Source organism: Aphidius gifuensis, linkage group LG2 (assembly GCF_014905175.1).
Source record: "Aphidius gifuensis isolate YNYX2018 linkage group LG2, ASM1490517v1, whole genome shotgun sequence".
In the NCBI taxonomy this organism is placed as follows: Eukaryota; Metazoa; Arthropoda; class Insecta; order Hymenoptera; family Braconidae; genus Aphidius; species Aphidius gifuensis.
The window spans coordinates 4,236,991-4,263,111 of NC_057789.1; the positions used below are offsets into that span (position 1 = coordinate 4,236,991).

At 25.1% G+C, this 26,121-nt stretch overlaps 9 protein-coding genes across 9 annotated transcripts; 2 read left to right on the plus strand and 7 right to left on the minus strand.

Moving 5' to 3' along the window:
• Position 1: 1 nt before the first annotated feature.
• Positions 2–1,375, minus strand: LOC122848446 (triosephosphate isomerase). The gene is made up of 3 exons (XM_044146527.1): positions 1,265–1,375; positions 918–1,171; positions 2–632 (listed from the first exon to the last, which is right to left on the minus strand). The coding sequence occupies exons 1-3, from the start codon at positions 1,371–1,373 to the stop codon at positions 252–254; spliced, it is 744 nt and encodes a 247-aa protein (XP_044002462.1). The 5' UTR covers positions 1,374–1,375; the 3' UTR covers positions 2–251.
• Positions 1,376–1,444: 69 nt separating this feature from the next.
• LOC122848449 (mpv17-like protein 2) lies at positions 1,445–4,751 on the minus strand. Its single transcript, XM_044146531.1, has 5 exons — positions 4,678–4,751; positions 4,296–4,522; positions 3,062–4,195; positions 1,799–2,986; positions 1,445–1,557 (listed from the first exon to the last, which is right to left on the minus strand). The coding sequence occupies exons 3-4, from the start codon at positions 3,087–3,089 to the stop codon at positions 2,358–2,360; spliced, it is 657 nt and encodes a 218-aa protein (XP_044002466.1). The 5' UTR covers positions 3,090–4,195; positions 4,296–4,522; positions 4,678–4,751; the 3' UTR covers positions 1,445–1,557; positions 1,799–2,357.
• A 59-nt stretch (positions 4,752–4,810) lies between these two features.
• On the plus strand, positions 4,811–7,609 carry LOC122848384 (transcriptional regulator ATRX homolog). The gene is made up of 5 exons (XM_044146436.1): positions 4,811–5,067; positions 5,553–5,908; positions 5,978–7,006; positions 7,094–7,352; positions 7,418–7,609. The coding sequence occupies exons 2-5, from the start codon at positions 5,573–5,575 to the stop codon at positions 7,549–7,551; spliced, it is 1,758 nt and encodes a 585-aa protein (XP_044002371.1). The 5' UTR covers positions 4,811–5,067; positions 5,553–5,572; the 3' UTR covers positions 7,552–7,609.
• A 309-nt stretch (positions 7,610–7,918) lies between these two features.
• On the minus strand, positions 7,919–11,148 carry LOC122848368. Its single transcript, XM_044146411.1, has 3 exons — positions 10,820–11,148; positions 8,586–10,721; positions 7,919–8,512 (listed from the first exon to the last, which is right to left on the minus strand). Exons 1-3 carry the CDS (start codon positions 10,892–10,894, stop codon positions 8,165–8,167), a joined length of 2,559 nt encoding a protein of 852 aa, XP_044002346.1. The 5' UTR covers positions 10,895–11,148; the 3' UTR covers positions 7,919–8,164.
• Positions 11,149–11,644: 496 nt separating this feature from the next.
• On the minus strand, positions 11,645–13,860 carry LOC122849396 (ATP-dependent RNA helicase DDX55). The gene is made up of 4 exons (XM_044148093.1): positions 13,553–13,860; positions 13,370–13,477; positions 11,768–13,294; positions 11,645–11,680 (listed from the first exon to the last, which is right to left on the minus strand). The coding sequence occupies exons 1-4, from the start codon at positions 13,694–13,696 to the stop codon at positions 11,645–11,647; spliced, it is 1,815 nt and encodes a 604-aa protein (XP_044004028.1). The 5' UTR covers positions 13,697–13,860.
• Positions 13,861–14,132: 272 nt separating this feature from the next.
• LOC122848363 (ataxin-2-like protein) lies at positions 14,133–19,613 on the minus strand. Its single transcript, XM_044146381.1, has 5 exons — positions 19,316–19,613; positions 19,065–19,173; positions 17,215–18,969; positions 16,944–17,130; positions 14,133–16,707 (listed from the first exon to the last, which is right to left on the minus strand). The coding sequence occupies exons 1-5, from the start codon at positions 19,351–19,353 to the stop codon at positions 16,091–16,093; spliced, it is 2,706 nt and encodes a 901-aa protein (XP_044002316.1). The 5' UTR covers positions 19,354–19,613; the 3' UTR covers positions 14,133–16,090.
• Positions 19,614–22,093: 2,480 nt separating this feature from the next.
• LOC122848473 lies at positions 22,094–22,679 on the plus strand. Its single transcript, XM_044146554.1, has 2 exons — positions 22,094–22,372; positions 22,434–22,679. Exons 1-2 carry the CDS (start codon positions 22,310–22,312, stop codon positions 22,677–22,679), a joined length of 309 nt encoding a protein of 102 aa, XP_044002489.1. The 5' UTR covers positions 22,094–22,309.
• A 23-nt stretch (positions 22,680–22,702) lies between these two features.
• On the minus strand, positions 22,703–23,545 carry LOC122848472. The gene is made up of 2 exons (XM_044146552.1): positions 23,191–23,545; positions 22,703–23,128 (listed from the first exon to the last, which is right to left on the minus strand). The coding sequence occupies exons 1-2, from the start codon at positions 23,449–23,451 to the stop codon at positions 22,811–22,813; spliced, it is 579 nt and encodes a 192-aa protein (XP_044002487.1). The 5' UTR covers positions 23,452–23,545; the 3' UTR covers positions 22,703–22,810.
• A 1,302-nt stretch (positions 23,546–24,847) lies between these two features.
• On the minus strand, positions 24,848–25,760 carry LOC122848474. The gene is made up of 2 exons (XM_044146555.1): positions 25,437–25,760; positions 24,848–25,333 (listed from the first exon to the last, which is right to left on the minus strand). Exons 1-2 carry the CDS (start codon positions 25,491–25,493, stop codon positions 25,076–25,078), a joined length of 315 nt encoding a protein of 104 aa, XP_044002490.1. The 5' UTR covers positions 25,494–25,760; the 3' UTR covers positions 24,848–25,075.
• Positions 25,761–26,121: the final 361 nt, after the last annotated feature.

Here is a 26,121-nt window from a genome sequence, read left to right on the forward strand (position 1 = left end):
ATAAATTTTAAACTTTTTATTTAATCATTTACATTTTGTTTTAACAGCAAAAATTTTATCATTGAAATATTTTTTTTAATTGTTCTATAATGTCCCACAATTAATGAACATAATTAAAAACGAAAAAAAAAATAGCTATTTAATTTTAATTATATATTTTTTTGTGCAAATTGGATTGTTGAATTGTTGGAATTCAAAGATAATTTATTAAACAAAAAATTAAATGATTAATTTTAATATAAATAAATGAATTATTGTTTGGCATTGATAATTTTGACGAAATCTGGTTTAAGTGATGCACCACCAACTAAAAATCCATCAATATCTTTTTCTTTTGCAAGTTCTTGAGCATTTCCAGCTGTTACTGAACCACCATAGATTATTCTCAATGAATCTGATACACTTTGACTGACATTTTTAATCAACCATGCACGTAATTTATCATGTACTTCTTGTGCTTGTTGTGGTGTTGCTGTTTTACCAGTACCAATTGCCCAAACTGGCTCGTATGCAAGAACAACATTGTCCCATGATTTTATTTTATCAGCAATTGCTTTTGTTTGTCTGAAAACAACTTCTTCAGTTTTACCAGCTTCACGTTCTTCCAATTTTTCACCAATACAAGCAATAACCTAAGAAAATCATAAACAATTAATTAAATAAAAATTTTTCCATTCAAATAAAAAACAAAACATGATAAATTAAAAAAATGAACATCAATTAAATAACAAAAGAAAAAAAAAAAAAAAGATAAGATGATGAAATAATTGACTTGATTTCTTTTAAAAATTTTATGTATGATTAATTTTTAATTATAAATAATAAAAAAACAAGATATTAAATTGTTTTTTAGTTGTATAATATTGATTTGATAAATAATAAAAAAAAAAAAAAAAAGAATATTGATATTGAATTACCTTGACACCAGACTCAAGGGCATGTGCAATTTTATCAGCAATTAACTCATCATTTTCACCAAAAACATTACGTCTTTCAGAATGTCCAAGAATAACCCAGGGTATTTGATTATCAACAAGCATTGCTGGGCTTATTTCACCAGTATATGCACCTTTTTCGACCTTGTAACAATTTTGAGCACTAACAGCAATTGTTGATGGCAAAATACTCTTTGCATAAGTCAAATTAATTGATGGTACACCAACAACAACCTCTGTTAAATTATTAATTATATAAATTATTTTTGCATTTAATTTGATATATATTTTTCATGTTAAATATTGTCAATGTGACATTTAATACGTACCAACATTTGGATCCAATGGACCAGCTTTTAAAAATGCAACAATTTCATCAGTTTCTTTTCTTGTTCCATTCATTTTCCAATTACCACCAACGAAAAATTTACGTGCCATTTTTAATTGATTATTAATTTAAATTTATTAATTAAAATATTATAATTTTTTGCAATGACAGTGTGTCACTTGAACAACTGAATTCAACTGAACGAAATTTAGAATTAACTGGCCTTGTGAGTTATGACCTTCATCTTGCTCCTAAGGTGATTCCAAATTCAATATTCTCCCCACTCTCGTAAAACTACGTGAATCAAAAAAAACAAAATCAATTAATTTTTTAAATAAAACAATAATTTTTAAATCATATTATTATTTTATTAGACAAATAAATAAAATAATTATCTATTAAAAATTAAAGTTAGCAAAAAAATCAATTATTAAGATTTTTTTTCGATTTAAGTTTCTTCATGTTAAATTTGATTAAATAATTTAAATTATTTTTGATAAATATAAAAAAAAATATTGTGAAATTTTTTAACAACAATAGATTAATTAATGATGATCCATGCTACTGATAATAAATGCTACTGATAATAAAAAAAAATAAATAAACTTCAAGTTTATTGGCGCCATTCTGACAGGTTGTCAAACGATAACACAAATAAAACAATATCACGTTTTAATATCATTGTTTTTTTATATAAAAAAATAATCTAAATAATTGCATCAATATTTATCATTAAATTATTGGTATTTATGATATTAGTAGAATATTAATTATTTACAAATTGGCGTCTTGTCTGTTGAATAAAAAATTATTTATTTTGTAATTTTTTTAGACAATCTTGTTTATCTTTTATGACTTATTTCATTGTCTTGAAAAAATTATTAAATACATTTTTTCAACAATCAAGTAAACATTTATTATAAAGAAAAAAATTTAATAATTTTTCTTTATTTAAATCATGTGTGTACACTTATTAAGGAATTAATTTAAAAATAAGAAAAAAAAACAAATTCATTTTTTATTATTTTTTGATGCTTGATTAAATATTTTTTTATTATTTCATTATAATTATAATTAATATTGTTGATTAATATTTAATTAACGTATTTTGTATGTGATAAAAATATATCATAAAACATTGTCATTAAATTAATGTAAATAACACGATATCTCATTGGAACAAATAAAAAATTAATCAATTGTGAAGGTGGCCAAAAACAACAATCAATTTTATATGTATCAAAAAACTTTTCTTTTATTTCACATAATAATTCATGTGAATTACGATTTTCCAATTTACCAAGACCAATAAAAAATATACCCAGGGATAATGGACTAGCAATAATTTGATCAATAAATGTTTTTTTAACAACTGTTTTAACATTTTTACCTGGTAATAAACGATCTAAAAAAATATAAAAATAATGATTAAATGGACCTTGTAAAAGTCCAACAGTAATCATATTTTTAGTTCTTTCAAAATCATGATTATCAATTATTTCATGATGTTCAATTGTATTTGCAAGTATTAATCCTCTTTGTAAATCATTATTATTATTTATACATTGCTGTAGCAATTTACTTGATGAATTATCATTTATTAAATTTTTTGATGATTTATCAAAATAATCACGTTTCCATTGAGTTCCACGTTGTTGTATTAAATCACCAAAACCCATCATCATTCCACAGCTAACTGTGTTTGTAATCATCAGGTATTTACCTTTAATTTATAATATAAAATTTATTATTTATTTTTAATTGATTATTTAATTTTTATTTTTAATATTTAACTTACCAAACAATAGTGATCTAAAAATGCCCATTTATATATGATTTTTTAATTATTTTTACTTTTATTTTTCGTTTTTTTTTTATATAAATTTTGATGTTAAATATTTAATTGTTTAATTGACAATTAAACTACGGCAGGTTCATTCTGTCGTTATAAAAAAAAAAAACAAAAAATTGTATAAAAATAAAAGTTTAACGAAAACGTTGCTGTTGTTCTTGTTGTTTTTTTTCTTTTTTAATTTACAAGAAAAAAAAAAAGAAATATAAAGATTTAAATTTAATTATATTGTTAATTGATTATTTAATTATATTTAAATATGTAAAAATCTTGATTCTTTGATGTTTGTATAGACGAAATGTTGGTTTGCTTTGTTGGCGACGTGGCATAACTTTCCACGACCTCCAAATGTCTTGATATATATAAAAATAAAACCAAAAGTTTATTTAAAAACTGGTTGAATTTTCAATAAATATATTAATTAATTAATTAATTGTTAAATTCTTTAGCAGCCATCTTCTGTTGGATGATGATTTTAAACTGACATTTCATAATCATGAGCACGAGACTAAATACTCGTGCCAAGAATGCACCTGTATCTTCTTTTCTTTTTTTTTTTAAATTATTTATTTATTGCGATTGCGTAGTTTAATAACACACATCAAAGAACGTGAGTTCTTTCACCTACTTTTTATTTGTTTTTTAAAAAATTTCTTATCAGATTGTTGTATTACTGTCATCGAAATGTAAACAGTATCGAAACGACTCATATTGATCAATCGAAATGAACCAGTTTTATTTTCTAAAAATTTGTATTAATAAATTTTTATTATAAACAATGAGTGGAAGATAGTTGAAAATTCATTTATCATATTTATATAACTTTCTAGAATCTTCTGTTTATTACTTATCATTATTTTTCATCAAGATTATATATGCAAACAATATATTGTCAGCCGATAGTAATAACAATATTATTTTTTATTCAAAAAATGGACCAATCATTTTTTTTTTTTCTCTTTGTTCATGATTTAATCTTGTTTGGTCATTTGTTGATATTTTCATTATATCTGTACTAGCTTACTGTATCTTTTAATCAAGATTATCATCATCATAATTTATGTCAATAAAATATGCAACCTTTGAAACAAACAAAATTATTTTCTTTCAATTATCACGGTATGTTTATTTTTATTTAATTTAATTATTTTTTTATTATAATTTAAATTAGAATTATTACCTGGATTATTATTTAATATTTTTCTATTTTTTTATAATCATTTAGCATCTAGATGACATATTTAAATGATCCACCAAACAAAATTCATAGCTACAAGTTTTTTTATTCTTCCAGAGGTTTTTGTAGTTTTAGCATAATTTAATTCTTTCATGATATTTATTATTGATATTAATCCAAAGTATTCAACTTGATTTGATCTAGTTCAATCTCTTTTGTTGCTGGGATCTCTGAAAAATATTTATGTCAAACACTTGTCATTATTAAAAAATTTACAAACAAAAAAAATTATAATCTAGACTGAATGAAAAAACAATAAACAAAGTAGCTAATAAATAAATATAGTTGACTATTATTCATGACCATTTGTTTATAAATAATTTACCTATTATTTTTCATCATTTTCATTTATTGTTTACAAATTTGACACAACACAAACAACAACAACAACAACAAAAATGGCGTTCCAAAGAAAAAACAAGTAGCGACACTTGACAGATCTCTGGATTTTTCTAGATGGCACTCTCTTTCTAGTCTTCCTTTGATAATAATAATATTATTAATAATAATAATAATTTAATAAAATTAATTCGATAAAAAAAAAATTTGATTAAGTGTGTAAATACATAACATGGCCGCTCAAATATACGTTGCCGCGTAGATTTTGCCCGCGCAATTTTACTAAACTCGTAAAAAAAACGTTATAAAAAAGGTGATATAAACATAAAATATATTTATAAATATAAACAACAACAAATATAAACATAAACAACAGGTATGTGATTAAATAATTGTGTAAATTATTACATTATATTAGACTGTTATCTTATCTTTTTCGGCGTCCAATAACATGCATCTTTAAAAAAATCTCTAATAATGTATTAAATTACTTTATTTATTTTTATTTTATTTATATTATTCATGTTGTTATTAAATATTCAATAAAAATATACAAATAAATCATCTTGTCAACAGTGTGACTAATCATCGGTAATATTCATAACAATAATATTAGATTATTTTTTTATTTAGTCTTATCATATTTTTTTTAAGGTTAAAATCATATAAAATAAAACACATATTGTTGATTAAATCAACAAGTCGTAAATTAAAATGCATCAAACGAAATAACACGACAATTTGTTGTAAAATTATGTTGATAATTATTGGAAATAGATGTAGATTATTGATATTATTTTTTTGTTGATTTTCTTTATGATAATTAATTAATTTGGTAAAAAATTATCTATTTTTTTTTAGATTTCACGTGACAATTCAAAATGGTTGAATCAGAAGCAGACACAGCAATGATCGTTGATAGTTCAGCTGAACCAACATCAGATGTTGGTAAAAAAATTGACGTTGATGATATTAAAAAACGTCCATTGGATGCATCATCAATTGAAGATGTTGAAGTTGAAAGAGCGCCAAAAAAGCCAAAATTAGATGAAGATGCAACTAAAGAAATTCAAGTTGAAGAAAAAACTGAAGTAAAGGCAAATGGTAATGGTGATGTTGCCCAAAAAGAAGATGATGGTGATGATCAAAAAAATAAAAAAGAAGCAGATGTTGCTGATGCAATGGATTGTGAATCAAATGTTCCTGAAGAAAAAAAGGTAATATGATTAAATGGATTATTGAAAAAATATAAAAATCATTTTTTAAATTGTATTTTATATAAACAGGTTGATGAAGAGTCATCAAGTGAAAAGGTGGAAGAAAAAACAGCATCAAAAGACGAGGATGATACTGAAAAATCAGAGAAAATAAAATCCAAGGAAAAAAAATCTGATAAAGACGTTGAAGTGGTAAATGGCTTGGAGATGTCAGTTGAATGTGCAAGTGACAAAGAAGCTTCAGAATCTGAAGATGAAAAAAAACAAGAGGATAAGCCAAGACCCAAGACAATCATTGTCAAGGCTAAGCCAAATGCTGGAGAATTAGAAATGAGTGGTGATGAAGAAACACCTGATGATACTTCAAATAAAAATGATACAAAGTCTGATGATGATGACGATGATGAAACTGATAAGAAAAAAAAAAGCAAGGAGACTAAAAAAGCTACTGGTAAAAATAAAAAAGTAGAAAGTGAAGATGATGATGAAGAAGAAGAAGTAGTTGAAACTAAAAAAAAAGAAAATATTTCAAAAACAAAAAAAAAACCAGTCAAATCAGTTGCCAAGTCATCAAAAAAAAAACAAGAATCAGATGATGAAGATGATGAAAAAAGTGAAGAAGAAAAAACAACAAAAAAAGAAACTGAAAAATCCGATGCTGAATCTGATGATAAAGTTGAAAATGAAGAATCTGATGATGAAAAATCAAAAACAAAAAAAAAAGTTATAAAAAGAGCTGTAAAATCAACAAAAAAAAATAAACCAATAACTGATGAAGATGAAAAAAGTGAATCAGAAAGTGAAGAAGAAGATAATTCTGATGATGAAGATTTTACAACATCAAAAAGAAAACCAGCTAAAAAATCAACAGCTAAAAAAACTAAAAAATCAGTAAATAATAAAAAAACCAAAACAACTGGTAAAAAAAATAAAAATAATAGTTCAGATGAGGATGAAGAAGATCACAATCTTGCTGATAGAGCTAAAAAGCTCAAAGTAAATGAAGAAAATTCGAAAAAAGACACAGCAAGTGAAGCAAGTGATAACGAACATAGTGATGATGAAAATACTTCCAAGACTGGAAAAGAAAAACACGAGGTAACTTGAATTAATTACTATTAATGTTAATAATTTAATTAAATTTATTTATTTATTTATTTATTTATTTTATTTATTTATTTATAGCCGTATGCTAGACAATTAAAAAAATTAAAATCACTTATTCATGCAACTGGAATAAGAATACGTTCATACAATACTGAACTTTTCAAAGGTCTTAAAAATGATTCAGCAAAAGTTAAAAAACTCAAAGAATTTCTTGAAGAAAATGGTGTAGTTGGTACACCAACATTAGAAAAATGCAGAGCTATTTATGACGCAAAACGTGAAAAACCAAAAGAAATAAATGTCAGTGATTTGGATTTAAATAATATTATATCTGGAGGTAAATATAAAATAATAAAAACAATTTTAATAAACATATTAATTGATTAATCAATTATTTTTTAGGTCGTGTAACACGTTCACGAGCTGGACCAAAACCAAAAAAACGATCAGTAAGTCCTACAGCTCCAGCATCTCCAAGAGCAAGTCGAGAAACAAGCAAACGAATTCGCAGTGTCGTAGACAGTGAATCAGAGTAAATATTCATTTATCAATTTCATCTTTTATATTAAGTTTAATTTGTTTATAAACAATTTAGAAAAAAAGAAAAAAAAAAGAAAATTGTTTACACAATTTATATAACAAATTTGTTGATAATTAATGAAAAAATTAGTTTGTTTTTTTCTTTTTCAAGTTTATGTGTAATCTTAGATTCATATCTTTTTTTTTTTTTTTTAATTATTATTTTATAAGCATATTTTGCAAAAGATAAATATTGATTTATGTTTAGTGTTTTTTTTTTTTTTTCCTCTTTTTTATGATATAGTGTTTGTAAAATGTTTAAGTCTAAAGATTTATGGGTGAATATTGTTTTGTCAAATAAAAAAAAAAAGGATATATATTTTTGGTATTTACAAAGATTTAAAATCTTAAATATCTCATATATATTTATTAAAATAAAAAAAAAATAAAATAAAAAAGTTGTTTTTATTGTTTATTACATAATAAAAATTGTATTATTCTAAATTGAATATTATTTTGATTATAATCCTTAAATTTATCAAAGAAAAAAAAACATTTAAAAAACGTTAATAAAATAATACAAATGTTAAAATTTGTAAAGTATAATTATTAATTATATAAAAATATTATTTATTCAAATTTTATGATGCATTCTTTGCTGCAAAATGGTTTATCATTTTTCACAGCAATTTTACCATTTAACAGTGTCTTTTTGCAACCAGCACAACAAAAACATTCATCAGTTGCATGAAAATCTAAATGTTTAACAGCAACACCAAGTTGATCTGGTGCAATGACACCATTACAAGTGTTGCATGTCTTGGCATAAAGTTTTTTAAAACACGGAAGACAAAGTGGTTTATCATCTTCAGAAATATATTGTTGTCCAGCCAATGGTAAATCACAATCCCAGCAACAAAAATGTTTAACATGATAATTGTGTCCTTCAGCAACAGTATATTTTCTCACAAATATTAGCTATTAGGAAAAAAAAAAACAACAACAATAATTATTATATATAAATAAACATAAATGATCAATAAAAATTTACCTCATCACAAGCAAAACATCTTGGTATTTCTAAAAGACCAGCAAGATCTCTTCCACAATATAATTTACCCTTGTAATAAAAATAAACAAGATCAACCAGTAATTCATTACAAACTGAACAAATAAAACATCCTGGATGCCATGCAGCATCTTTTGCTTTTTCAGCAGTTACAACAACATCACCAACAACAATATCCTCTTGGCATTGATGACAATTTTGTACTTTTTTTTGTATCATTGATAAATTATTCATTGCTAAACCCAAATAATCTGTTGCTGGATTTTCCATGAGTCTTGATGATGATGATCCAGTTATTTCATCTGGAAATATTTGTATATTTTGTTCTTGTGAATTTATTATTGTTGGATTAATTCCATTACCATAACTTGATAATTGTGCATTTATTCCTTTTGTTAAACTATCATTTAAATGGCCAGAATTATTTTTCATTTGTAAATTAGCTAGCTCAGTTGAATTTATTTTATCAGAATATTTTGTTGTTAATTTTTCACGAATATAATTTAAACCTTGTTGATCAAGTGTACTACCAATAATATCACCAGAATTTATTGAACTTGGTTGTAATAATGCATCAGATAATATTTTATCAGCTAAAATTGAATTTTCATCATAATTGTCATTTAATTTATCATCATTTTTACTTGTTGATTCATGGACTTTGCTTGGCATATAATGAGCTTGAAGAGATTTATTATCATTAATATTTTTGTGTAAATTTTGTGGAGACAATTTTTCGATTAGCGCCATTCTTTCTGGATAACTAAGTGGTGGTCTTGAAATTAAATAATCAAGATAATCAAGATCTTCCAAATTTTCTACATCACTTGGTAAATAATTATGATAACTAGGTACGTCATTTGAATTATTCTTTTTGTTTTTCATAGTATTATAAGCATGAAGCCAATCAGTTTCAATTTTAGGATTAGATTTATTGGCAATTGATCCAAGTGAACCCATAACATCCTCAGAATTTGCTAATTTACCTGAAGAATTACCACCACTTCTTAAATATTGAAGAGTATATGGATAACTTTTTGATGGAATTGTATCAATATTATTATAATCATTATCATAAATATTTGTTTGGGCAAAATTAACTGCTGGATTAATGTGATTAGACAAAGTCTGTGATTGTATCAAATGACTATCTGGATTTTTTAAAGTTGAACGTTGTGCTTGAATACAATTAGGTTGCATATTATCATTGTAAATTGAATTTCCTTCTTCATAATGATCATCTTGCTTTGAAGTGATAGGAAATTTAGATGGAAACTTGAGAGATGATGACTTACTTGGTGAATTATTTAGTGGATTATCCATAGAATGACTAGTCCATTTTGTGGACAATAATTTTTCACCAAGTTTAGCATAATCAACTGGTTTATTATTTAATTCAGCACCAGGTCTTGTAAATTGTAATGGAGGAGCATGTCGATGATGTTCTAAAATTTCATCTCTATTAATATCATGTGATAATGTTTCTGGTATAAAACTACTTGGTGTACGTAAATTAATATTTTGATAATCATTTGATTGTTGATGTTTTGGAGTTAAATAATCAGATGAATTTAATGTTGTCATTTGGCTTTTATCAAATGGTTTAGCTGTTACAAATTTAGTAACTTTACCTTGTCCAGCATATTTTTTTAAATTATCTAAATATCTTTCAAATTGTGTACGTTCTGATTCTGATAATTCATCACAATTTTTATGATCAATATCATGAAGTGGTAGTTGTTTTTGTAATTGTTGTTTTCTTAATAATGCACCAGTTGTACCTTTTATTGGTAATTTATCATTTGGTAATGCTTTCATATAATCAGCAGCAAGTTCAGCTGTTGTATCTGGTGGTGCCCAATCAAATATTTCACCTTTATTATTAACATCTTTTTCATGTATATTTAATAATATTGGTTTTTTTTTATTTAATTGATTTTTTGTTTTTCCAAATAATATATCAAATTGAGGAAATTCATCATTTGGTACATCATGATCATCACGACTACATTTACAATTTTTACATATTTTACGCCAAAAATGTAAATCTAAACCTGGACAACTTTGTGAACATTTAATACACGGTGCACCAGCTCCAACTTCATGAGCTAAACGAGGCTAAACAACAAATAAAACAATTTTATTATTTTTTTCTCAATTGACAAATAATCAAAGTAACAAATATTTTGTCAAATTAATTTTAATAAATGACTCACCTTTCGTTTACGATTTTCCAACTCAAGAAGCCACTTTGGTTTATCTTCTTGTTCCATTTCAGAGCTCAGTACCATTTTTAAAATAATAATATATAAATAAACAAATTCAAATTTAAAATAATCAACAAGTATCCTTCAAACTCTACACACACGTTGCACCAAAAAAGAAAAAAAATTCAATTATTAAATAATTAAAATATTATTTATATCACTTGTTATTGAATAATTATTTTATATGTCAATTGAAGAATAAAATTTGCTGTGTTTGTCGTTTTTATTTATTATATCAAGCAACATCAAGTGAAAGTGGGGACAAGCAGCATACAGATACAAAAGTACACAAGGGTTCCAGAGGCTGACTCATGTTCCCCCTACTTTTTTCACTTGAGTCATACAAAAATCATACCACGTGAGCAAATAAAAAAAAAAAAAAAAACTCAATTCAATAAGAATTATCATTGTTAAATATTGATTCTACATATCGACTTGTAAAAATGATAAAAATATTTATTAAATTTAATTTTTATAATTTTATATTTATTTTTAAATGAAGCTTGTGTTGAATTTTGATGATTGCCCCTGTTGATGATGATAAAAAAATAATAAAAACATATTTTTCCAACAGAAATAAAATTAAATATTCTACTTTCCATTTTGAAAAAAGAGAAAAAAAAATAAAAAATGCATGGTGACCTTGATGGCATACCAGTATCATCAAAGTTTTTTAATAAATAAAAATAAAACATGATTCTTCAGCTTGTTCATTTTATTGACAAAAAAAAAAAAAAATATATATATATACAAGTACAATGTTGATGTTGTTTTTTAACCCAGAGCTTCATAAAGTTCTTCTTTTGTAATCTGAAATGAAAAAAAAAAATTAATTTGTTTAATTAAATCTAAATAAACACACAATTGTTTTTAGAAAAAAAAAAGCCAATTTACCTTTTTTCTTCTTTCTTTTTTAATCAATGCAATGTCCTTAGCAATTTCATCAATATCTTCTTGTAAATTTTTAACTTTCTTTTTTTTAATTGGTTTTGCTGGACCACCAGCTTTAACACGTTTATCAATTTTTTCTTTTTTTTTACCTTTTTTTATTTGTCTTATGATTTTTTTTTGTTTAGCCTCAGACCAAGATTCAGTTTGTTTAGCTTTTTTCTTATTTTTACTTGGCCAAATACCAGTAGTTTGATAAACACTCAATTTTTCTAATCTTTTTTGTTCACGTTGTTTATCTTTATATGATATCGTATTAAAATCAATATCATCCTCAATAAAACCAGTTAAATCACGTCCTTTTGTTTCTGGCATTCGTGGCATTTTTAATAAACCAAAACCCATAGCAACTTTAACAAAATCTAATTCATCAATTTTAATTAAATATTTACTACAATCATGTTTATGATATGATTGTATATATGATACAAATGCACGATTTGCTTTATCAAAATAAACTCTATCTTTTTTTTGTATTTGTTTCATTATTTTACTACATTTATCAATAATTTGTTGATCAATATCAATTTTAATTTCACCAAGTTCAACTTTTTGATTATTTTTAATAAATGTTATATATGCATCTTCATTTGGTAATAAAAATACTAATGCACTACCTTCATTACCAATTCTAGCTGTTCTACCACAACGATGAACAAAACTACTTGCTGCTGATGGTGGATCATATTGTAATACCCAATCAACTTCTGGTATATCAATACCTCTAGCCATAACATCAGTACATACCATTATACCAGATTTAATACAACGAAATTCATCAAATATTTTTTGACGTTTTTTTTTCATTTTACCATGTAATGCTAATACTTTTATTGATGGTAATAATTGATCAATAACATGACTAAAATATTCAACACATGCACATGTTGAAAAAAATATCATATATTTCATATTATTATCTTTTGTTTTTATAAAACTAATTAATGATGCTAATTTATTATCACCATCAACAATTGTATAATGATTACTCAATGTTAATGGTGTTGATAGGCTTGAATTTTCTTTGATACTTATGACAACTGTATTTCTTAAACCAGCACGAAATATTTCAGCTAATTCAGTTGTTTGTGTTGCTGAAAATAAACCAGTTCTTCTTTGAGATGGTAATTTTTTAAATATTTTATTTAAATCATCTTCAAAACCAAGACCAAGTAATCTATCAGCTTCATCAAGTACTAAAAATTCAAGTGATTTAACACTACGTCTTAGTGTGTCTTCAAAATTTTCAAATATATCACCTAATCTACCTGGTGTTGCAACAATTATATTTGCTTTATTTTTTAATTTTTTAATATCATCTGTTACTGTTGTACCACCAACTAGCATAACTTGTTTTAATGATGGTATTCTTGATAAGAAATTTTCTAAAACTTGACTTATTTGAGTTGCTAATTCACGAGTTGGAGATATTATTAATCCACCAATTTCAGTTTCTTTCCAAGGATCTTCTCTTTTCTAAAAATATTAATTAATTATTATATATTTATTGTCTAGGTATTATTAAATATTATTTTGTTTTTGTTTTTTTACCAGCATAAGTTCCAAAAGTGGTATTATAAATGCCAGTGTTTTTCCACTTCCAGTAACAGCTTCAGCAGCAACATCTTGACCATGTAATAATCTTGGTATACAAGCAGCCTAAAAAATTATTAATTAATAACAACATTATTGGAATTTAGATAAACATTAACAATTGTATTTTTTTTTTTTTACCTGAATTGGGGTTGGTGATTTAAATTTTAAAGCTTTTAGGGTTTTTTTAATTGGATCACTCAGCAAAATTGGATTAGTTATTGTTTCACCTTTGTTATTTTTAATAACTAAATTGTTCCAAGGATTTTTATCAATGCTAGACATTTTAAATATATATTTTTTAACAATCAACACACAAACATGCGGCTTGTAATAAACAAACTGACTATTATTTTAATTTTTAAGGTTAATTCACAAATGGATTTGGCGACACGTGAAAGATGGTCAAAACAAAATCAGCATTATCGTCGAAAAAAATATTACTATGATTATTGTTGCTGGAAAAAAATAGCTGAAAAAATTAATTATAAGGAAAATGAAAATTAAACAATATTGTTTATAATTTTATTTTTTTTTTTCATTGCTTTTTTACTTGATCTTTTTATTTTATTTGATGTCTTTTTTTTTTTTTTTTTTAAATTTTCTTATTTTTGATATAAAATTTTTGCCTATAGCGATGCCACGCAACAGTTTTGCATCTAAGAAATTTTTTTTATTTAAACGCATTTATTTAGAGATTATTATAATGATAATCTCTATCAACAACATTTTTTTTTTTTAGCGTTTAATTTCATTTATTTATTTATCATTTTGATTTAACATCTATCTAAAATGCCATCTTTTTTTTTTTTTAAACCACCCTTGTTATTTCCACTCACTCTTCATTATTTCGAAATTCAATTAAGACTTTATTTTTTATAATTAATTAATCAATTTATCATGTGAAAATTTAATTTTCACAAAATAAATTGTTACATTTTTTTTTTTTTAAATAAAGTTTGTGTATTTTTTTTTTGTTTACTATTATTTTTTAATAGTTCTATAGCCCATGGATTATCGCACCTCATTATTTTTTTTTTTTTATTTTTTATCCCACATCTTGTAAAAAAAAAAAAAAAAGGGAAAAAAATTTTTTTACAATATCAACAATCAGCAGTATTTTTTCATCGAGTCAAAATATCATTATTACTAATTTAAAAATGACAATGTTTTTTTTTTTCACAACAATCATGTCAATTGAGAGCTCTCGTACAGGAAAATAAATATTAAGCACTCATTGAGCTCTCCTAAACTTGCTCATTATTACTGTCATCTCATAATAAACTTTGAACAATCAATTGATGGTGATCTCATCAATAATACTCGTGTTAGTTTCTTTTTTTTTTTTACGTTATAAAATTCGAACACATTGTTCAATTGATTACAAAATTCTCCATTCATCAATCTATCTTTTCTTTGCCTTTCGTCTTATTTATTTTTCTTTTTTAATTTCTTATAATATAATTATCTTTTTATGTTTATTTATATTTTTAATGGATTTTATAAACGGCCTACTTCAAGGAACCTGATAACTACTTGTTTTATAATTCAGTAACGGATTATTGTTAAAATTTTAACGCAATTATTTCTAAAACGATAATTATTATGGTAAAAATAATAAATTTTTTTTTTTTCTTCGAGTTAAATAGTGTTGTATAAAGGGGAAAATATAAATGTTGTTGTTGGTATAACCGCCAAAGATGCTCAACTGATCTCTCATATTAAAACCCATCAAAATGTATGACAACTTTTTTTTTTTTTTTTTTTTTTACGTCTAATTATCAGTAACAAGCGATGATAATTTAAAAAAAAAAAAAAAAAAAACACATCTGCTAAGAGATGATTTAAAAAAAAAAAAAAAAACTTTGTTGTTATACAGTTTTGTTGGTAATAAATCAAGTAGTTTGAGTAATGTCCCATGTGCAATAGTAATAAATTGCATGTAAGGCTCGCACAAACAGTAGTGCCTGATTGACAACTGAACGATAAAACAAATCGTCCCAATAAAATCGAGAGTATAGATTCGTTTAATTATTTTTTTAAATCTTTTTATTTGAGGAGCTTGCGAATTTATTATCGAAAATATTTAATTTTTTATATTACCAAATATAAAAACTCCTCAATTATTAATTTTTCCATCAGAAAATAATTAAGAGGTAGCTATTATAATCATTGGAAGAAAACAAATTATAATAATATAATAATAATCATAATAATTAAGCAACATCAAGCTGCTTTTAATATAGTTAAAAAAAAAAAAAAAAAACTAACAAATAAACATGTGTATCATTGGAGCATCTAGCAACAATAAATACAAAAGAAAAAAAAAGACAAGACACAAGACAATAAAAAATAAAAAAAAATTGAATAGAGATATATATATATTAAGACCATTTCAGTACTACTGGCAGATAAATGCTAGTAAAAAAGAAAAGAAGAAGAAGAAGAAGAAAAGAAAAGATTTGATAATAAATACGGATTAATTTTTCGCTGGCTCCTCAATCAATAAGGTCAATTACAATAATTCAATCGTTAATAATTATTAAATTTATAATAACTATTTTTCTCAAGTAAATAATAATAGTAATAATAATATTAAAATAATAATTAATAATTAATAATATAAACAATGAGAAAAATAACTATTTAACGATTCTATCTTCTCGATTTTCGTCTCGGCTACTGATTGTGAGGCATAACGGGTATAATTGGTTGAGCACCGGGTGGCGGTTGTGCCAATGTATATTGCATATGTGCATGTGTATGAGTTGGTCCTTGTTGTAATGCAATATTTGGTGGTGCCAACATTGGCATCATCAATGGATATGGACTTTGTGGATGTCCTTGTGGTGGTGGTTGTTGATATGACTGTTGTGGTGTACCTGGTTGATTATATGAACCTGGTGTATGTTGTTGATGATTTGCTGGTGATTGTGCTTGACTTGGCTGTTGTTGTTGTTGTTGTTGCTGCTGTTGTTGTTGCTGTTGTTGTTGTTGTTGTTGATGAGTAACATGATGTGGATTACCATGTTGTGTCATATATTGTATACCAGGATTTTGTTGTCCTTGTGTATCATGATGATGATGATGATGATGATATGGATTTGGCATTCCATGTGGTGGTGGTGGTGGTGCTGTTTGAACCATTCTAACCATTTGCTGATAAGCTGGTTGGCCTGGATAAGGTACCTGGAAAGATGGATGAAGTGGTCCTGGTGCAAGCAATGGTTGACCAGTTGCTGCTGCAACTTGTATTTGTGATGCAATATCTGGTGCACGATGATGATGCGGCAAAACTGAAAATAGTTTTTATTTTTTTTTTTTGTTTTTTTTATTTTTATTTTTAAATAAACATAAATATATAAAAAATTGTTTATTTCTCTCTTTTTTGTGTGTGTGTGTGTTTTGTTTATTATTATTGTTTATTTATTGGTGTTCATTCAACAAGGAAAAAAAAGTAAAAAAAAAAAAAATTATCCATAATATAAATATTATGACGATGGATATCTGGATGAGGGATAATTTACAATACCTAAAAAAGGTTGGGCTCCCTTTCGGAACCTTGCGACTGGTTGTGGCTGTCCTTGTGAAAATGATGGTGGTGGATTTGCCATAACGTATGTTTGTCCCATGACAACTGTTGTTGGCATTGGTGCTCCAGAATATTGAGGTGTTTGAGGTGTAAGGGGTCTACTTGGTGTTGGTGTACTTGGAGAACGCTACATTAATTAATAAATAATGTTAATTATTTTATTTGTCTAAATATAAATTTTAAATAAATGTAAATTATTTAATTAACTTACTGGAGTAAATGGCTTGGCATTTGGATTAAATTCTTTAGCATTTGGATTGAGTGTTGAATGTTTTAAGGCGTCTGCAAGAGCAGCTTCAGCAAGAGCATTTCGTTGTTGCTGTTGTTGTTTTTGTTGCATTGGTGGTGTTGTTTGTCTTTGAGCTTGTTGTGGTGGTGTATTTGCACGAACAGTTATTGGTCCAGTTGGTGGTTTATTTGTAACAACTGGTTCATTTTGTGTTTGATGTTGTTGTTGTTGTTGTTGTTGTTCATTTTGTCCTTGATGTACTGATGTTGAATGATGAGATTGTGATAAATCTTGATGATGTTGTTTTCTCGGTATTGATGATGTATCTTGATTACTTGATTCCAATTTAAATTCTGATGCAAATTGACGTAAATCAGAATGTTGTTCATCACGACTTCTTGATGATGGTATTTTTCTATGATCATTTTTTGAAGCTATCATGTCAGCACGTTGATTATCAAGTGAATTTTGTTGTTGTAATGATACATGTGTCTGTTGTTGCTGTTGTTGTTGGGGGGTAACAGCAATATTTGATTGTGAGAATGGTGCTGGTGGTGCTTTATCACCTTGATAGCCTTGTCGTCCAGAACGTTCACGTTTATCTAGGCTCAATTTATTTACTATTGGTTGTTGTGATTGTTGAGATGAAAAGCCAACTTGTTGTTGTTGTTGTTGTGGCAGCTGCTGCTGTTGTACTTGTTGTTGTTGTTGTTGTGGTATTATTGCTGGTATTATAGTAGGTAGTGGTGGTGGTGGTTGACTTGTTGTTGGTGGTGGCACAAATGGTGGTGGTGTATTGTATTGAGGAATAACACCACTTGGTGGCATTGATACTGGATGTGTAACAACTGGTGGATGATTTTGTATTGGACCAACAGGAATATTGCTTGGTTGTGGTGAAATTATATTTGTTGATGTCACTGACATTGATGAAGACGATGATGTTGATGACGATGATGATGATGAAGAAGATGATGGCAGTAGTGGTGGTGGTTGCTGTTGTTGTTGTTGTTGATTAAATGCATTTTTATTAGTAGCAGTAGTTGTAGTAGTGGCAGTAACTGGACTTTGTGATGGTGTTGATGGTGGTGGTGGTGTTGATCTTGTTAATTTACCAGTATTAAGATTATTTCTTTTATTTGGTGGTACATATTTACCTTCATTAATTGGTCTTGATACAGCAGCAAAACGTTCTTCTTCATCACCATTTTCAAGATCAGCACGTGTTTTAAAAGTTGGTTGTGATTCAATTTCACTAGCAATTTCAGCAGCTTTTTGTTCTTGATCTTTAAATTCTTTAGTATCTTTACGTTGTAATTGTAATGTATAACCAACTAATGAAGGTTCAAATGTTGATTGTACACCATATATTTGTTCATTTCTTTTAAACATTTCTTGTGGATCCCATCCATTAACTGTACCATCTAAATCAAATTCAATACCATTTGTTGATGATGGTGCATCCCATGGTTCCAATTCTTTTTCACCAACAATACCATTAAATTTACTAATAGCTGTATCTGTTTGAAATGTATCTTTTGTTGCATATGCAAGATCAACATCAATTGCTTTTATTTCAATAACATCATGTGGTTTAAATATTAATTTTTCAACAATACTATCAACTGGAATTTTACCAGTACTATCAACACGATGAGCAATCTCCAAGACAATCTCAAATTGACTTGAAAATGTACGAAATATTCCCTCATACAATGAACCATTTTGTGTTGTTACCTATTATTTTTTTTAACATAAAAAATCATTAACATATCATAGCTAATAGAACATAGTAAATAATTATAATAGTTACATAATAATATTATTATTACCTGTACTGAATTGCCAACAAGGTTTGTTGCTGCATGCATAAAATAAGCATTATTATAAATACCCTCTGGAACTTGGGGTTTATCATGAGCAGGTCGTGGCCTTGAAGATCTATAAACATAATTTTAAAAAAAACAAAAAGCAAGTATTAATATCATGATGATAGAGTTTTCATTTTGTTTTTTGTTTGTTTTTATAACAAATACTATCAATAAATATGATGAATTAATTTATGATGATAATGAACATTGACCTGGTTGAATTTGAACGACCCTTTCTCTTGTTATTCATTCTGCTTGTTGACGATAAATCTTGATCACCAAATCGCGTATATATTTTATCGCCACCAGTACGCTGGGCGCCTTCTCGTTTCCTAGTAGGGACCGGAATTTTGACGATATTTCCGTAAAACACTTTGACAAAATATTTAATATGCAGTCATACAATTACAAATTATACACATACATACATACACTCAATAATAACCACCCTATGCAATTATACTTCAAGATATATGTACTTCTTTTTTTTTTTTTTTTTTCTTTCGTCAACTAAAATGAAAGAAAAAGAAAAAATTAAAATTAAAAAAAAATTATAAATTATCTAAATTATTTTTTATTTGTTTTAAATTTTTATTTTTAATTGGTCATTAAACCAATCAAGCTATTTCAATCACCACAAATTTAATTATATACCATTTATTCACAAAATTATTTTGGAATAAATCAAGCATACACTAACGTAACTCGAATTTTCTCTTTTTTTTTTTTTTTTCTTTTTTTTTTTTTAGCTTTATCTCTCTTTTTTTATAGGTTATTCTGATGACGCGCCTTTGGCACTGTATGTGTGTGCATTTTTTTTTTTATTCACCAAAGTGGTGAGAGAAAATGGAGACGTTCAAAAATGAAGCCCCACATTCATGTACACAATTTTATAACAAAACAATCAGACAATATATATGCATAAAATTTAGATAAATATAACAACAAATTGTTCTAATAAAAAAATTTAAAAAAAATTAGTTTTTTTAATTTTTAAATCATCATAAAACAAGGTATGTTTTTTTTGGAAATTATATCAACTCTTTTACGTACTCGAAGAGCCTCAACAAAATTTAATAATCAAAATAAAAAAAAACAATAAAAAAACAATGAACTAGAAAAAATAATTTCATTAGTTTTTTTTATATAAAAAAAAAAAATGTAAATATTTTTCAACTAAATTACGTAACAAGTATTTTTTTTTGTTGTTATTTTTATTATTATTATTATAAATAATGATGTATATATATTGTCAAATATGCACTTGATGAAATCGTTATCCCAGTCGTCAATGACGTCGATAACACAAGAAAAAAAAAAAAAAAAAAAATAGTAAATATGATTTAAAAAAACAATGAATTATATTGATAATTGAATAATTAATTTTTCCTATGAATTTTGACCTGATGATTAAAGTTCACTCAAGTCGCGTGGTGTAAACACGCGGTGATTAATTATTATTGCACGTCAACAACACCCACTTATGTCAAATTATTATTTTTGTTTATTTTTTTATCACAAATTTATTAAAACATGTGGAGATTGTTTAAACAAAAGGAAGGTTATTTTTATTATTTTTTTAAAAAACTATATTATAGATTTTTAATTTGTTTATTTATATATATTAATATGGAAATTTGCAAAAAAAAAATACGTTACATCAGCCGTGATTAAGGTTTCGCCCCGAACCCGTTTCCCCGGTTACTGTGTATTTGTACATTGGGTATATGCTTGCGGCCATTGAAACCAATTAAAAGACAGAGTTGAAGAGAAATAATTTTTTTTTTTTATAATTGGCTGTGTTTAAACTTCAAAATATAATTATTCGCCATTTTGTTAGATAAAAACAACGCTACCTGTTGACAAAAAAAAATATTTATTTTAAATTAATTTTTAATTTAATTTTAATTAATTATAATTAATTAATTTTATTTGTGTTTATTACAAATTGATAATTGTTTTCAAGTGCATCTTAGATTTGTTTTTTTGTCATTTTAAAAATTATCATAACGTTCATTTAATTTTTCTGCTTCATCAACATCATAAATTGCATTTATTTTACGAACAATTGATTTTGCACGTTCAGCAACAAAACTATCAATTTGTCCTAATAAACTTATAAATTGTATGACTTTTTCAAATCCACGATTTATTCTTTCACGTCGTTCCATTGATGTTTCATGATTTTCATCTGATTCATGAATTTTTCTTGGTGATTCTAATATTTTTGTAAATCTTTGTGTTCTCCATTAAATAAATATAAATACTAAATATTTATGAAAATATTAACTTACCAAAATTATTGTTAAAAAAATAATAAATATTTTTACGGAAGTTATCGTCATGTTTTTAAAATTCACGTTAATTATTTTTAATTATTTATTAAATATTATTTTAACGTTTATATATTGTTTGTTTATATATTTTTTTTTAATTTAAAGATTGCTTTGAATGTGACTCGTTGAAAACGTAATGGCAATTAATTTAACTGGTGACACATTTTGTTGTTGAGCAAAAAAATAAAACAAAAATGTTTGCATTTTATTTTTTGCTGACATTGAAATAGTCGTTTTATTTTTTAACCTCGTTATAAAAATTTGCTGATGTTAATTATCAATTGAAAAGTTAAAAAACCACAATTCCATAAATTTTTTGAATATTTTTTCGATAATCTCTTAATTTTTTTTTATGAATTTTTAATTTTTTTAAATCATCTATATATTCTTTTGATTTGAGATAGTCTCTGCTCAAATGTTGCTTTTTCACCTTGAAAAAAAAATAATTATTTAAACCGTTTATAAATTTTTTTTTTTTATATGGATCTCCGTGACCACTTGAAAATTTCTGCATTAAAGTGGCTAAAATTTCATTAAATTAATTTCCAAAAAAGCTCATTCTTAAAATATTAATATATTTATTTAAAAAAAAAAAATAGAAACAATAAGTCATTTATATATTATTTTCTTATCTTTATTTAAAAACTTTCCCTCTTTATTTTTCCCCCTTCTTTTTTCCTAAAATAAAATCCACTCTCAATTATTATTAAATTTTTTTTCAACTTCCGTAAATAATAATTATTATATTAAATGAAAAAAAAACTTCCGCATTGAAAAAGTCTTGATATTATCAGATGTCATGTTAAAAATTGAAAAAGTCACGTTTAAAATTTCCAAAGAGAAACAACAAATTTTACAAAATATTTAATCATGATTAACATACAAACAATTTGTCTTGGTTTTTCAATTATTCTTGTAATTATTTATCACGATGTGAGTAAAATATACTTAAATTATTTTTATAAAAATATTAATATTTAATTTTAATATTTAGCAAGTGATAGCAGCACCATATCCATACTGTTCATCATGCTCATCAGAAGAAAGAACATCAGATCAAAGTTTAAATTTTTTTCTATCAAAATCATTGATGATTGCCAGCAGTGTTGTATCAAGTATCATTGACATAATATATCCCCTATTATTTTCAAAACCATTAACACGAAGAATCATTAAAATTGGTGATTTATCAGCTGAAAGTAATTATTGTCCAAATTATCATTCAAATGAATATTGTTAAAATAAATAATTAAAAATTTATAATAAATTGTGATTATCTTTATTTTTTATTCAATATATATTTATAAACATTTTTATATAAATATTTATTTAATTATAATGTAAAAAAAAGAGTTATTAGTGAAGATAATTTTAGGCTTTAGCTGGAGCAGCAGCAAGTTCACGAATTTTAGTATCAAGATTTTTAGTTGTTTGAGCAGCAATTTCAACAGCTTGTTTTGTAAATTTAGCAATGTCTTCTTGTACTTGTCCTGAATTTTCATTAATTGTTTTAACTGCTTTGTTGCTTTCATCAAGAATAACTTGAAGACCACTTGTTAATTTTTCTTGAAGTAAACTAGCATTTTCTTTGGCATCTGGTATTTGTGCATTTATACTGTTGGTAACTTCTGTTAATCTTGCTTTAACATCATTCCATGTTTTTTCTAATTCAGGGCTTTTTGTTTTAATCTAAAATAGAAAAAACAAACATTTATCAATAATTAATTTAATTTTAATTTTTAAATACTTACATCTTCAGAAACTTTGGTAATGTAAGATTGAACATTTGCTACAAGATTATCACTCTGTGTCTTGACGGTTTTAACAAATTCTTCTTGATTAATTCCAGTTTTTTCCTGAAGATCCTTGGTAAGAGTATCAATACCAGTTTTAGCTTGGGCAATTAAATCACTTAATTGTGGTACTTGTGATGGTGCAGCAGCATCACCACTTGGTTTGCCACACACAAATACAACCATTGAAATTAATATTACTGCACAAATACCCTTCATTTTTTTTAGTATTGTTTTATCAATGACAAAAAAAATTATAAATTAATATTAACTTGTACTGTTTGCAAGATGATTTAAACTGACGAAATCATTGTGTCTCTTTGGGTCTTTTATAGTGATACGATATCAACAATCTGCCGGGGGCAAAGTGCTGCTTATCTTTTTCATGAGACCCCTTATTATTCAAGTGGAATTTTTTTAAGCTCTTTGACTGCAAAACACGATTCCGTATTATTTTAATGATCGAGTAATTAAATTTTTATTTTTTATTTTGTCATTAATATGTTGAGTGAGTATTGCTTAATAATTTATTTTATTTCGGCTTTTCCATCTTCTAAAGTCCAAGGCAATGATAATTACGACCTCTGACTCATGAAGCTGCTGACAATTGATTATAAAAATTTTAAAAAATTATTATTCATGCGTTTATGTATTTTGTATAATCATAGCAAAAATTATTTTATAAAAAAATATATAATTATTATTTATTTTGATTAAATGACATTAAGTTTGTTTAATTTTCTTTTCTCTTTGATATTTTTTAAATTATTTTATATATACTGTACACTCTCTCGTACATGTATCATTATAAAACAATAATTTATTGATTTATTTAGTCGTTTTTTTTTATTTAAATAAAATAAATTCAATTAGTATTGGAAATAGCCGAGTAATGCTTGTTGTATTATTTCTCTCAACCAAAAAAAAAAAAACAAGTATTCAAAAAATTGAGCCAAAAAAATAAAACAAAGTAATAAAATATTATTTGATTTATTTATTTTTTTTTAATATAAAAAAATTGTAGTCAATCTTAAAAACAAAATCATTAGTAAAATTAATTAATTTTTATTTTTTATCAATATAAATGAAATTGGAACGACTAGAAAAAATATAAACACATTAAAAATCAATCAATATTCGAAATATTCGAACAAATGTATATTGTATTTTTTTATCTAAATTACATTGTTGTTTTGGGTCAATTACATAAATATAATAAAATATAAAACATCTATGAGAAACTACAAATCAAAATAATAATTTTATTTATTTAAATATAAAGTTATTATTTTTTATTTACTAAATAAATAATTTTTATAAACAAGATAGTGCAAAATCAAAATTATAAATTTTTTAATTATTTTTTTCTATATTACAACTCGTTTTATTGAGCCAATTATAGAAATATATTAATCATAATTTTTTTCATATTTTATATATTAATTAAAATTTATTTTCTTATCAAACTTTTTTTTTTTTTTTTATCAATATTAGAATCCCTGATATTTTGACCTCCAACGCATAAACCGCTGAAATGAAATTGAACAATTTAACAAAAAAAAAAAAAATTAAAAAATCAATAAAAAATTAAAGATAATAAATTAATAACAATAACAAATAATTTTTTAAATTTATTAAAATATTTATTAACTCGGTTTTTTATAACATTTATATTTATTTATATTTTTTTGTGTATATTTATTTACTTAATTAATTTTTTTTTTAATTTTTTCAAATCAAGGTTAAATTTTATTTTTGCTTTACAATCAACACTGTTTTTTTTTTTTATTTTTTTTATTTTTTAATTATTAAATCATAAGAAAATGAAAAAACAATAATTTAATTATTGTGTTGCTGGTTTTTGAGTATCATCAGTTTTGGGTACAAGTTTTGAAGTTTGTTCTTGGAGTTTAGTAAGTCCATCTTTCAAAAAATCTTTTCCATCTTTAAAAAAATCTTGTCCATTTTTCAAAAAGTTTTGGACATTTGGATCATTTTTAAGTGTTTCAAGACCCTGGTTTAATTTGTCACCAAGATTTTTCCAAGTTTCACCGATTTCATATGCTGGAGTGGATGTTTCTTGTTGAGGTGCTGGTAAAGCCTACAAAAAAAAATTAAATATTTAAAAAAAAAAAAATGAAATATCCGTAATTAATCAAACAATATTTAAATACAATTTTTATTTTATGCATTTTATTATTTACCTGAGCAAGACCAACAATGAGTGTGATTGCAAATGCAATTAAAAACCAACGTGCCATTTTGATTAAAATATAATCGCAATATTTCAATGAGCAAAAAAAAATAAATGATAGTTGTGGTGCTGTAACTAAAAATCAACTGAGGCAACAAGTGTTAACTTGTTCAACCAGAGTCCGCAGTCTATAAGTTTATATTCGATAAACAGTTCAAAGGTTATTTAAACGGTTCAAATATGCCACCACCTTTTTTATTCTTCTTTTTCTTTTTTATATTTTTTCTTTTTCTCTTTATTCATCAACAATTTTTGCGTGTGTAATTAATGTCTTATAACGAAGCAGCCAGATACACACTGTAATATTATAATGACACCGGATGCTCAATGTTATGAAAAGAATTTATTCATTTTTTTTTTTTTTCGTATCATACGTGTCAAGTAATGAACAAGAGTACTTTTATTATTTGCATAATTTATTGATTATTATTATTCAAGTTTTTCTATGTACTTGAACAATTAAACAATTTAAATATTGTAATAAATATTTAAATATTTAAAATGTAACAGAAAAAATAGAGCCAAGATTTTAAAAAATATCAAGTTTTTTTATTCTCATAAACTATTGAAGAATTATTTTTTTAATTATCATACTTGTTGAACGTAAATAATTTTTTTTTATGCTTAAAAAATCT

What these genes read in the sequence shown, in the direction of transcription:
- LOC122849396 (XM_044148093.1), bottom strand. Translation starts at nt 13,696, where the DNA reads ATGTCTAGCATTGATAAAAATCCTTGGAACAATTTAGTTATTAAAAAT. An exon ending in CACTTTTGGAACTTATGCTG is followed by an intron (nt 13,295 to 13,369) that starts GTAAAAAAACAA and finishes TAATATTTTTAG; the next exon opens with AAAAGAGAAGATCCTTGGAA. An exon ending in TTAAAAAAGAAAGAAGAAAA is followed by an intron (nt 11,681 to 11,767) that starts AAGGTAAATTGG and finishes TTTTCATTTCAG; the next exon opens with ATTACAAAAGAAGAACTTTA.
- LOC122848363 (XM_044146381.1), bottom strand. Translation starts at nt 19,353, where the DNA reads ATGAATAACAAGAGAAAGGGTCGTTCAAATTCAACCAG. An exon ending in GGTCGTTCAAATTCAACCAG is followed by an intron (nt 19,174 to 19,315) that starts GTCAATGTTCAT and finishes TTATGTTTATAG; the next exon opens with ATCTTCAAGGCCACGACCTG. An exon ending in ATGCCAAGCCATTTACTCCA is followed by an intron (nt 17,131 to 17,214) that starts GTAAGTTAATTA and finishes TAATTAATGTAG; the next exon opens with CGTTCTCCAAGTACACCAAC.
- LOC122848472 (XM_044146552.1), bottom strand. Translation starts at nt 23,451, where the DNA reads ATGAAGGGTATTTGTGCAGTAATATTAATTTCAATGGTTGTATTTGTG. An exon ending in TTACCAAAGTTTCTGAAGAT is followed by an intron (nt 23,129 to 23,190) that starts GTAAGTATTTAA and finishes TTTCTATTTTAG; the next exon opens with ATTAAAACAAAAAGCCCTGA.
- LOC122848446 (XM_044146527.1), bottom strand. Translation starts at nt 1,373, where the DNA reads ATGGCACGTAAATTTTTCGTTGGTGGTAATTGGAAAATGAATGGAACA. An exon ending in TCCATTGGATCCAAATGTTG is followed by an intron (nt 1,172 to 1,264) that starts GTACGTATTAAA and finishes ATAATTTAACAG; the next exon opens with AGGTTGTTGTTGGTGTACCA. An exon ending in CCCTTGAGTCTGGTGTCAAG is followed by an intron (nt 633 to 917) that starts GTAATTCAATAT and finishes TGATTTTCTTAG; the next exon opens with GTTATTGCTTGTATTGGTGA.
- LOC122848368 (XM_044146411.1), bottom strand. Translation starts at nt 10,894, where the DNA reads ATGGTACTGAGCTCTGAAATGGAACAAGAAGATAAACCAAAGTGGCTT. An exon ending in TGGAAAATCGTAAACGAAAG is followed by an intron (nt 10,722 to 10,819) that starts GTGAGTCATTTA and finishes TTTGTTGTTTAG; the next exon opens with CCTCGTTTAGCTCATGAAGT. An exon ending in GATGTTTTGCTTGTGATGAG is followed by an intron (nt 8,513 to 8,585) that starts GTAAATTTTTAT and finishes TTTTCCTAATAG; the next exon opens with CTAATATTTGTGAGAAAATA.
- LOC122848473 (XM_044146554.1), top strand. Translation starts at nt 22,310, where the DNA reads ATGATTAACATACAAACAATTTGTCTTGGTTTTTCAATTATTCTTGTA. An exon ending in TTGTAATTATTTATCACGAT is followed by an intron (nt 22,373 to 22,433) that starts GTGAGTAAAATA and finishes TTTAATATTTAG; the next exon opens with CAAGTGATAGCAGCACCATA.
- LOC122848384 (XM_044146436.1), top strand. Translation starts at nt 5,573, where the DNA reads ATGGTTGAATCAGAAGCAGACACAGCAATGATCGTTGATAGTTCAGCT. An exon ending in CTGGAAAAGAAAAACACGAG is followed by an intron (nt 7,007 to 7,093) that starts GTAACTTGAATT and finishes ATTTATTTATAG; the next exon opens with CCGTATGCTAGACAATTAAA. An exon ending in AAATAATATTATATCTGGAG is followed by an intron (nt 7,353 to 7,417) that starts GTAAATATAAAA and finishes ATTATTTTTTAG; the next exon opens with GTCGTGTAACACGTTCACGA.
- LOC122848474 (XM_044146555.1), bottom strand. Translation starts at nt 25,493, where the DNA reads ATGGCACGTTGGTTTTTAATTGCATTTGCAATCACACTCATTGTTGGT. An exon ending in TCATTGTTGGTCTTGCTCAG is followed by an intron (nt 25,334 to 25,436) that starts GTAAATAATAAA and finishes TTTTTTTTGTAG; the next exon opens with GCTTTACCAGCACCTCAACA.
- LOC122848449 (XM_044146531.1), bottom strand. Translation starts at nt 3,089, where the DNA reads ATGGGCATTTTTAGATCACTATTGTTTG. An exon ending in TTTTAGATCACTATTGTTTG is followed by an intron (nt 2,987 to 3,061) that starts GTAAGTTAAATA and finishes TATAAATTAAAG; the next exon opens with GTAAATACCTGATGATTACA.